General features: G+C 42.1%; 1 protein-coding gene across 3 annotated transcripts in view; it reads right to left on the bottom strand.

Moving 5' to 3' along the window:
- arl2bp (ADP-ribosylation factor-like 2 binding protein) overlaps positions 1 to 12108 on the bottom strand; it is a 31566-nt gene that overhangs the window by 2592 nt on the left and 16866 nt on the right. For all 3 annotated transcript variants that reach the window (XM_059992701.1, XM_059992700.1, XM_059992702.1), the window contains exon 6: positions 2528 to 2624. In XM_059992701.1, the coding sequence (XP_059848684.1) occupies positions 2528 to 2624 (97 nt within the window). The remainder of the gene's footprint in view (positions 1 to 2527; positions 2625 to 12108) is intronic.

The following is a 12108-nucleotide window of genomic DNA, read 5'->3' as shown; positions in this document are numbered from 1 at the left end:
TTTCTGGATTCCTCCATCTCAGCAGATAGGTTTAGCTTTAAGCATCCATTACAGAGTGGGAGAACAGGCAAAGCAGTGGCAGGAGCAAAGGGACTTTGAGTCCTCATGGAGGATTCCCTAAAAGTTAATTTTGCAGGTTGAGTCAGTGGTAAGCAAGGCAAATGCAGCATTAACATTTGATTCCAAAGGACAACATAAAAGCAAGGACGTAATGCTGAAGCTTTATAAGACATTGGTAAGACCACACGGAGTATTGTGGGCAGTTTTGGGCCCATTATCCAAGAAAAGATATGCTGGCATTGGAAAGGGTCCAGAGGAAGTTCACAAAAATGCTTCTGGGAATGGAAGGGTTAACATACAAGATATGTTTGTTAGCTCTGGCCATACACACTGTAATTTAGAAGAAATGGGGTGGGGGGTGGGGGGCTCATTGAAACTTACCATATATTGAAAGGTCTAGATAGAATGAATATAGCGAAGATGTTTCCTATAATGGAGAGGCTGAGGACCAGAGGGCACAGCCTCAGAAAAGAGGGACATCCATTTAGAACAGAGATGAGGAATTTCTTTAACCAGAGTTGAGTGAATCTGTGGAATTCATCGCCAAAGATAGCTGAGGAGGCCAAGTCATTGGGCATCTTTAAACAGAGGTTGATAGGTTCTTGATTAGTCTGGGCATCAAAAGTTACAGGGAGAAGGCGAGAGAATGGGGTTGAAGGTGTTTATCAATCAGCCATGATGCTGTGGTTGAACAGACTGGACAGGCTGAATGGCCTAATTCAGCTCCAATGTCTTATAGTCTTATTATAAGCTCATAGACTTTCTTGATATATTCCATCCATCTTCACTCCTGTAGATACGCCTATTCTATTCTTGCTATTCCTCAGTCTGTCATTTTTGCTCTGAAGATGAGACTATTCACTCACCACTTCTGGCATGTCTTCTACCCTACCATAAGCTAGAAGTCTCAATAATAACAACTATTTCCTGCAGCTCTGCTCTCTGATGGAGCAAGATAAAAGCTTGTTTGCTCTTTCCCCCCCACTCCATTGCTTCCAAATTTAATACATCATCTTCCACCTGACACCTCTGATCTTTGTACCACCTTCACAGTTTCCAATTCCTTTGTCCCATCCAGTTTGTCTTTATATTCACAAGCTTCAAGTAGGTTCAACCACTAGGCCTATACTCCCTCTTTCATCACTTTTCAACATGGTGAAGGGGTTATTCCCTTCAGGACTACCTGGTTTGATCTTCCCTCTCCACAACTACTCCCATTCTTACAACATTTTACTTTGTAATTTCTGGAAATACAATAGAAGTCTTTATCTCGTCTCTTCCCAGCATCCAGGGACTTAAACAGGCCTTTAAGACAAAGAAATTTACCCTATTACTTTCAAGTGAATTACATTCAGTGCTCACAACCTGTTTCTCTCCACATCAGTGAACACATTGTGGAGCATTTGCACAGTGCTCTCTCTGAGCTGCCTGTTGTCTATTCTAGTCCACTGACTTGACTGTCTGCATCATCTCATCTTTTGTTTGGTCACACTGTAACCTTCCAGATTCAACACTAAATTCATTAGCTTTTGGGTATCACACTTTCCCTGTTTGTTTCTGAATTAGCAAGCTCTGTCATAGGTCACCTATCTGTAATATTGTGTTAGGTTTTCCTCTCTCCATTAGTGTGTCCTTGTGTCTTGGTATTGCTTACAGCTTTTGCATACCTTTGTTGTGTTTCTAACCACCCTCATTAACCCACCGGATCAGCGTGGAAACCATGGCCTCACCCTCTCAGTGATCTTCCTTCTATTCCTTTCCCAGCGTCTTTGCAACATAAAAACACCATTTCTGCCTTTTCTCAGTTCTGTCAAAGGAACTTTAACAACATGAAATATTAACTCTTTCCTTCCACAGATGCCTGACCTGCTGAGAGTTTACAGCATTTTGTTTTATTTCAGATTTCCAGTATCTCTGGATTTTGGATTGTCATTTCTCACAATGCTGTTCACATGTTGGGAGTCTTTAATGACCTGGAGGTCATAAAAGCTTCTACAATTAAGCTCTCTTGGATAAAAGATCCAAAGGGGGTAGAAAATAGAAAAAAAAAGGATAGTTAAGGCATTCATGAGCTTAAACTTGTCACATGACAGATTTTATTCAACAGGACGATCTTGTACTCCACCAAAATCATATACAATTATCTAAGATGTATTAATCATTCAATTTGACAACATCCATAAATATATGGTTATCCTTAGAAAACTAAATACATTAACGCAAGCTCACAAAGCTTGAAAATTAGGTTTATTTTCTCAATGCAAGAACACAAATCGCCTTTGAATCTTAACTCCTCTATCCCTTCTGACCAGCAGACACAAAAATTAATGGTTGTACCCTCATAGTTCTTGTGTAGGACCAGCGAACTCAGGAAAGACTGGTATTTGAATATGTTACCTTCCCGGACTGAATGTGATGAACAAGTGTGACATTCTGCTTAAATTTCACACAGAGCAGCATCACATACCATTCTGTAGTCAAGGAACATTTCTTTGAAAGCCAGGAAATCAGTGAAGGTCAGCAGCATGTCAAATATATCTCCAGATATTTCATCTTTATGTTGCCTGCAATAAACCATAATAGCACTATAATTATCTTTTATGTGATTTTTAGTGCTGAATTATGTTTATCAACTATAATAATTCAAACAGGCACTGTCTGCTTTTGTAATATTTTCTAATGGAGGTGCCAATGGCTCAAGAAACTGCAGAGGTTTAAGTCTGATGTAAATTGCATGCAATATTGATGATAAACCCAAAGGAAACGATAGTTTGCAGATTAGGTTGATGGGAAATTTATTGGCTAACTTAGTGACTGGCAATTTGTTGTAACAAGAAAATCAAAAAACTTCTGAATTAATTTTTGCCAGAAGAAATTATGAAAGCTTTTCCTTCTTACTAAGAACCAAATGAAAGGCTGCTCAACAATTTCAGAGTAGTATGCAAATTTTATGCAAATAACTAATCCAAAATGCAAATTAGAATAGGGGTTCTTCCACAGTGAATAGACCCCAACTTATATATTTAAAACTGCGCTTGCTTTTCTGTGTAGTTATTTATAAACCTACTTCAGAAGTAAATTAGCTAAATAACAGCTGCACACGTCCTGTTGTAATCTACAACAACTTTCTATACTATTGAAAACATCAACAACCTTCGTGTCAGCTGCAGACTTACTAACCCACCCTTCCACTTCCTCACCCAAGCCATTTATTAATAATCACAAAGAGCGGGATAGAACTCTTGCTTTCTCCTCATAACCCTTGATGCCTTGACTATTCAAGAACCTACCAACCACTACTTTAAATCTACTCAATGACTTAGCCTCCACAGTCGCCTGTGGCAATGAATTCCACAAATACACCATCCTCTGGCTAAAGAAACTACCTCTCATCTCTGTTCTAAATCCATGTCCACATGAGGCTGTGCCCTTCAGTCGGACTCTCCCACTATACGAAACATCCTCTCTACATCCACACTATTCCTTCCAGTATTCAATAGGCTTTAATGAGATTCCCTCTCAACCTTCTAAACCCCAGTGATTACAAGCCCAGAGCCAAACAATCCTTATACAGTAGAGTGCAAAAATCTTAAGCACATACACACAGTTAACGTGCATAAGAGTTCTACTGCAAAACTTCACATATTGCAATGTACTACTGCCGCAAAAAAAACCAAATGATAAACCTGATTCTGATATAGGTCTCTATTGTGGACTGAGAGTGGGCAGGGAAAGGGGAGGGAGCAGTAAGCACCAGAGAGACATTCTCCAATAATCAATAAACCAATTGTTTGTAATTAAATGACCTTGCCTGGTGACTCAGGGCTGGGTGTACCTGGACCCATGTTACCCCCTGCCCCTGGCACTCCTCTGCCACCTGTCCCACACCCCTCCCGCGGTGCTCCACCCTCACCATTCCAAACGTCCTTTGCTCCCGCCAGATTTACAAACGTGCTCTCCATGCCATGTTGGCATATCCAGTAATGTGCAAAAGTACCCCAGTTACAGCTGCAGGAAAATTGGTGAACCCTTTGCAAACACCTAGTTTTCTGCATTAATTACTCATAAAGTATGGTCTGATCATCATCTAAATCAAATAGACAAGCACAATCTGTTTAAACTAATAACACACAAACAATTGTACTTCTTCTTTTTAAACATCATTTAAACAATCACAGCCTAAGTATGTGACTCTCTGGAGTATTCCTTCTACAAAAGCTCTTCGGAGCCAGGTGTTCCAATCAATGAGTTGAGATTGGAGGTGTGGGTGCCCTGCCCTATAAAAAGACACACAAAATCAAATTACTGACAGAGCCTGCTTTTCCTGAGAAAGATCTGTTTATATGCACATACCTCGATCAAAACAACTTTCAGATGACCTTAGAGAGGAAGAATTGAAGATGTATGAAGCTGGAATAGGCTACAAAAGTATTTCTAAAGACTTGGAAGTTGATCAGTCCACAGTACGAGAAGTTGTCTACAAATTCAGTACTGTTGCGACTCTCTCCGAGAGTGGGCATCACACCAAGAGCACAGTGTGTAATGCTGAAGGAGGTGAAAAAGAACCCGGCAGTAACAGCAAAAGACCTGCAGAAATCTCTAGAACTAGCTGAAGTTTCAGTTCGTGTGTCTTCTATTAAGAAAAACGCTGAACAATAATGGTATTTATGAAAGGACACCATAGAGGAAACCACTGATCTCAAAAAAAAAACACTGTACGTGTCTCAAGTCTGCAAAAGACTATCTGGATGTTCCACAACACTCCTGGGACAATGTTCTGTGGACAGATGAAGATGAGCTTGCTGGCAGAAATGCACACAGCTATATTTGGCGGAAAAAGGGTACTGCACACCAACACCTCATCCCAACTCTGAAGCTTGGTGGAAACAGCATCATGGTTTTGGCTGCTTTGCTGCCTCAGAGCTAGATGGCTTGCAGTTGTTGAGAGAACAATGAGTTCAAAATTGTATCAAGACATTTTACAGGAGAATATCAGGGTAGTGGTCCGTCACCTGAAGCTTAATAGAAGTTAGATGATGCAACAATACAACAATCTGAAACACAAGAGTAAATCAACAACAGGAATGGTTTAAAAAGAAAAAAAGTTGTGTTTTGGAATGGCCAGACTGAGTCTAGACTTTAACCCAATTGAGATGCTGTGGCATGACCTAAAGAGGGCTGGCTCATGCAAGGTATTCCAGAAATACTGATCAACTGAAACAGTTTTGTATGGAGGATTGGTCTAAAATTCCTCTTCACCATCGTGCAAATCTTGTCAGCAGCTACAGGAAACGTTTGGTGGAGGTTATTGCTGCTAAAGGAGATTTCACCAGTATCAAATACAAGGGGTCACATACATTTTCCAGCCTGAACTGTGAATGATTAAACAATATGTTCAACAAAGGCAAGAAAAGTACAAGTGTTTGTGTGATATGAGTTTAGGCAAATTATGCTTGACTACGATTGTGATTTAGATGAACATCAGACTATATTTTATGAGTAATTAAAGCAGAAAACCAGGTAATTGCAAAGGGTTCACAAACTTTTTCTTGCAACTATGTATGTGCCTAAGGCTTTTACATTGTACTGTATGCATATTAACCCTTTCATTTCCAGAATTATTCTTGTGAACTTCCTCTGGACTCTCTCTAATGCCTCTTTTAGATAAGAGGCCCAGAACTGTTCACAGTACCCCAAGTGCAGTCTAACCAATGCCTTATAAAGCCTCAGAATTACATCCTTGCTCTTATATTCTAATTCTCTCAAAACAAATGCTAACATTGCATTTGCCTTCCTTACCAACTACTCAACCAGCAAGTTAACCTTTACTCTCAAATCCTTTTGCACCTCTATGACTTTTGCATTTTCTCCCTGTTTAGAATATAGTCTATGCCTTTAATCCTTCTATCAAAGGGCACAACCATAAACTAGATTCCATCGGTAACTTTTCCCAATCTGTCCAAGTCCTTCTGCAGACTCCTTCCTTCTTCAACAGTACCTGCTCCTCCACCTATCTTTGTACCATCTTCAAACCTGGCCACAATGCCATCAATTCCATTATCCAAATCATTGACATATAACATGTAAAGAAGCTGTCCCAATACCTACCCCTACTTGTCCCTTTTATTCTGACTCTTTGCATCCTGTCAGTCAGCTAATCTTCTATCCATGCTAGTAACTCTCCTATAATAACTTGGGCTTTTATCTTGTTAAGCAGCCTCATATATGCTGTAAGATCAAACTACGTCTGAAGAAAATCCACCACTCCAAACAAACTGGAAAACTTCACATCAACACAAGAAAGATGAAACAGTCAGAAAAGGTTGGCCAGTTTGCCAAGTCAGTACAGGGTGCTATGACGACCTCCTCACAAGGAGATACTGCAACAGAACAATGGTCATACCTTCTCGACACCATCCACGAATCAGCACTCTCTACCTTTGGAAGAAAGACCACAAAGAGCAGTGACTGGTTTGAGGTAAAGTCCAACATTATGACTCTTGACGTCGAAGCCAAGTGTGCAGCTCTCACAGAGTACAAGCGCTCACCATCCAACCAAACACTCCAGGCTCTTCGAGCTGCTAGAAGCAACATGCAACAGACTGCAAGGCAGTGTGCAAATGAGTACTGGCTCCAGCTCAGTGAGGACATTCAGACAGCAGCTGTGACAGGCAACATCAGATCGATGTATGACGGTATCAAGAAGGCCCCTGGCCCATCGCGGAGCAAGACGGCACCCCTGAGAAGTCATGCAGCAGTGAAATAATCACCGATAAAAGTAAACAGATGGAATGCTGGGTAGAACACTACTCTGAGCTCTACTTGAGGGAAAATGTGGTTGTTAGCTCAACCATTGATGCCATCAATTGTCTACCAGTCATGGATGAACTTGACTCCGTACCAACCATTGACGACCTCAGCAAGGCAACTGACAGTCTGGTGCCAGGGAAAGCTCCCGGCAATGATGGGATTCCTCCAGACCCAATCAACACTACAAGAGCTCACTCCTCCAACCCTTACACGAGGTCCTCCGTCAGTGCTGGAAGGAAGCAGCCGTACCTCAGGATATGCGCGACTCCAAAATTGTCACTTTGTACAAGAAAAGGGTGATAGGGGCGACTGCAATAACTGCAGGGGTATCTCCCTCCTGAGTAGTGTCGGCAAAGTCTTTGCTCATGTATCTCTAGCATGTCCACAAACTCTGGCAGAACAGGTCTACCCTGAGTCCCAATGTAGTTTTTGCACAAGGACGCCTACTGTCAACATGATTTTCTCAATCCGTAAACTTAAGGAGAAGTGCAGGGAATAACAGAAACCCCTCTATGTCGCTTTCATCGACTTGACCAAGGCATTCAACCTTGTCAACAGGGATGGGCTCTTTCAGATTCTTCTTCAGGTCAGCTGTCCCCTGAAACTCCAAAGTATCATCAAGTCATTCCATGATGACATGAAGACTACTGTTCAGTACAATGACAGCTCATCAGAACCCTTTGCTATTCGTAGTGGAGTCAAACAAGGATGCATGTTGGCCCCAACATTATTCGGCATCTTCTTCTCTCTGCTATTGAAGCACGCGTTTGGGATGTCGACTGAAGGCATCTACGTGGACGGCTATTCAACCCTGCATGCCTGAGAGCAAGGACAAAGGTGCAAAACATCTTAATATGTGACATGCTCTTTGCTGATGATGCTGCTATAACCTCGCTCACCAAACAGCAACTACAAACTCTCATGGACCGCTTCTCTAAGGCATGCAAGGACTTCGGGCTTATCATCAGCCTAAAGAAAAGAAATGTCCTTGCCCACAACATAGCCGAGACAAGTCATTACCATCGCCAATTACGATCTAAAAATGGTCCATGAATTCACATACTTGGGGTCGACCATTAGCGACACTCTCTCCCTCGATGCTGAAATCAATAGGCGTATTGGCAAGGCAGCATCGATCCTTGTTCGACTCTCGTCACAGGTCTGGAAGAATCCGAAACTCACTACAAAGACCAAGACTGCTGCGTACAATGCATTAGTTATCAGCACCCTCCTGTAAAGGAGCGAGACTTGGACCATCTACTCCAAACAGGAGAGGAAACTCGATTGTTTTCACCTGCGCGGCCTTCGCCGCATCCTCTGCATCACCTGGAGAGACAAAGTCCTAAACTCTGAGGTCCTCTCCCGTGCTGGACTTCCCACAGTGTTCACACTTTTAAGACAATGCAGACTGGCTGGGCCAAATCCGTCGTGTGAATGATGGGAGACTGCCAAAGGACATCCTCTACGGAGAACTAGCAACAGGCAAAAGGAACACTGCTAGACCCCAGCTTTGCTTCAAGGACCTCAGCAAGCGTGACATGAAAGCCTTAAAAATCAACACAGAGTGCAAGGAGGATACAGCAGACGACCACAACAAATGGCGAGGCACTCTTCAGCAACACCTAGAGCAAGGCGAAAGAGTGATCCTGAGTCAGTTTGAGGAGCAGAGAACTAAATGAAGAGCACAGCAGACAACAATTCCACGACGCCCTACACATATAGCAACTGTGGCAGAGCCTGCTGTTCCAGGATCGGCCTCAATAGCCACAGTTGACGCTGCATGACAAACCAGTGACTACCAGAGGTGCAGTACCCATGGTCAACCATGACTGATGGAGGCCGCACATGTGGCACCTTTTCAAAGACCTGCTGAAAATCCAGGTAAACAACATCCATTGACTCTCCTTTGTCTATCCTTCCTGTTATTTCCCAAAAGAATTTCAATAGATTTGTCAGGCAAGCTTTCCCTTTAAGGAAACTATGCCAACCTTGGCCTACTTTGTCATGAACCTCAAAGTATCCCGAAACCTCATCCTTAGTAATGGACTCCACCATCTTCCCAACCACTGAAGTTAATCTATCTGGCCTATAATTTGTTTTTGTCTGCCTCCCTCTCTTCTTAAAGAATTGCAATTTTCCAGTCCTCCGGATCCATTCCAGAAACTGATGATTCTTGAAAGATCATTACTAACACCTCCACAATCTCTTCAGTTACTTCTTTCAGAACCCTGGCGGGTAATCTAACTGGTCCAGGCAACTTACCTACCTTCATACCTCACAGGTTTCCAAGCACCTTCTCCTTAGTAATGGCAACCACACTCACTTCCACCCCCCAATACTCTTGAACTTCTGACATACTGCTATTGTCAACCACAGTGAAGACTGACACAAAATACTTGTTTTGGATTTGCTCTATGGAGGCAATCTGGAAACAACAATGTTCAGAAGAATGTTTCTCATCTTCCATGATACTTAAGGGTTCTGGGAAGTGTTTATATGAATGGAGAATGCTCTTTACATTACTTCATCAATGATAACTGTACGATAGCAAACAAAAGGGAATATTCTGCCTAGGGTGTCACTCACCAACAATAACAAAATTGAAAATGCATGTGAACATCTACTCTGACAACATTTCAGATGATGGGGCAATTTCTCATTGAAAAAAGAAATGCTAAATCACAGCCGTCAAATACTGTCCCAAAGACTTCAAGATGTCATTGAAAATAAAGTAATATTCAGCTGTTTAGCTCGCAAGGTTTCACCCAGGTATTCCCAAACTGTAGACAAAAGGCTGATTTATACTTCTGTGTCAAATGAACGCCATAGGTACGACGTAGCCATGTAATCTGCACTGTACTCTACGCCCTACCCGCCATAGCCTAATGCGCACTTCTCCAAAAATGTAAATGCGTGTCACGGCGACGCAGACCACAACAACTGTGATTGGTCTGCTTGGTAGCATTGCATTTCCTCCTGTCTACAGGCATATTGTGCGTACACTGATGCAAAATAAATGGTTGGAGGCGATGAACCAAATTATCAAATCTACCTGCCAACATCTGAAAATATTTGAAATGCATTTCCTCGTCCATGTCCCTCAGTGGCCGGACAAGCACAGAAAATTCACCCTCCTTCTGCCTCAATCCGTCCAATGGTCCTACACACCGTCTCCTCCGACGTCGTCTCTTTTCTGCGTTGCAGTAATTTCAATAAAACCCTTGTTCAACATTTATTAGCTCCAACTCCAACATGATGTGCTCAGTCGCCACACAAAGAAACTCTACACAGTGGCATAGAAACCCCACTGCCAACTAGTGTTTTGGCAGTGAATTGCAGAGCGACGCAGACACTCCAACACACAGGTATAAATGCTCACAACGGTGCAGGCCACTTACGAAGGCTTTGGCATAAGCATAAGTACATAAGTATAAATCAGCCTTGAGAGAGATTCCAATCTGAAGATTTCTGATCAACTGTAATGTTGAAATATTAGCATTAACAGTTACAATCTTTCAATAGCAAAAAAACCAAAATTCCTTCCTGCCATTTAGGGCACCACCTTGTGTTGACATTTAAAATGGCACTTACTCACTTTCACAACAAAGACGAGAGTTCTGGATTTCCTGGGAAATATTTGCATTGTTTAAAATGGAACAATTTATGTAACTGGAGCTACAGCTGCATCATCTTTGGCTCATATGGGAGAATGAGGGGGTAATAGATAGGAACTACAGGTAGGTAGCCATCCTTAAATTGCAGGAGACAGTTAACCAGGTAACTGTCAGGAGAGGGAATGAGAATGTGCAGCCAGTGCAGAGTACCCCTGTGGCCATTCTCCTCAGTAATAAGTATACCGCTTTGCATGCTGTTGAGGGGGTCTTATGGTTTTCTAGGTTTTTGAAACACAAACTACTTGCAGGGCACACTGGCACTATATTGGGGTGGGAACTGGAGTGAAAGGACTCAGGAAAGGATGGATTGTAAAAAAGTAAAGATAGCGTGCAGTCACATTGTCAGGAAGGGCAGGCAAGTAATGGGACTTAGTTGCAGCTGAGCATCAAATCAATAGGAATGCAGAATCAGAAAGGACAGCAAGTACAGTACTCAAAATGTTGTATCTAAATGCACATAGTATATAAGAAATAAGGTGGATGATTTTGTGGCAATATTACAGATTACCAGATATGATGTTGTGGCTATCACTGAATCGTAGCTGAAGGATGGTTGTAGTTGGGAGCTGAATGTCCCAGGTTACACGTTGTATTGGAGGGATAGGAAGGTAGGCAGAGGGGGTGGTGTGCCTCTGCCAGTAAAGAATGGCATCAAATCAGTAGAAAGGTGTGACATAGGATCAGAAGATGTTACTGCAAGGGTAAAAGGACATTGATGGCAGTTACATACATGCCCCCCAACAGTGGCAGGGAGGAGGACCACAGGTTACAGCAGGAAATAGAAAAGGCAAGTCAAAAGGGCAATGTTATGGTAGTCATGGGAGATCTTAACATGCAGGTCGATTGGGAAAATCAGGTTGGTAATGGATCTCAAGAGAGTGAGTTTTTTTGAATGCCTAAGAGATGGCTTTTTAGAGCAGTTTGCTGTTGAGCCTACTAGGGGATCAGCTATACTGGATTGGGTGTTATGTAATGAACCAGAGGTGGTTAGGAAGCTTAAGGCAAAAGGACCCTTAGGAACCAGTGATCACAATATGATTGTGTTCAACTTGAAATCTGATAGGGAGAAAGTAAAGTCTGATATAGCAGTATTTCAGCGAAGTAAGGGAAATTACAGTGGTATGAGAGAGGAGTTGGCCAAAGTAAATTGGAAGGAGCTGCTGGCAGGGATGTCAGCAGAGCAGTAATGGTGTGCATTTCTGGGGAAAATGAGGAAGGTGCAGGACATGTGCATTTCAAAAATGAAGAAATACTCAAATGGTAAAATAGTACAACCATGACTAGCAAGGGAAGTCAAAGCTATTGTAAAAGCTAAAGAAAGGGCATACAACAAAGCAAAATTAATGGGAAGACAGAGGATTGGGAAGTTTTTAAAAACCTACAGAGAGCAACTAAAAAAATCATTAGAAGAGAAAAGATGAAATATGAAAGCAAGCTAGCAAATAATATTAAAGTGGATTGTAAAAGTTCTTTCAAGTATGTTAAAAATAAAAGAGAAATGAGAGTGGACATAGGACCACTAGAAAATGAGGCAGGAGAAATAATAATGGGGGACAAGGAGATG

This window comes from Hypanus sabinus, chromosome 17 (genome assembly GCF_030144855.1).
Source record: "Hypanus sabinus isolate sHypSab1 chromosome 17, sHypSab1.hap1, whole genome shotgun sequence".
Lineage (NCBI taxonomy): Eukaryota > Metazoa > Chordata > Chondrichthyes > Myliobatiformes > Dasyatidae > Hypanus > Hypanus sabinus.
The sequence above is the reverse complement of the archived record's forward strand: the minus strand, read 5'-3'. Positions and strand labels throughout refer to the sequence as shown.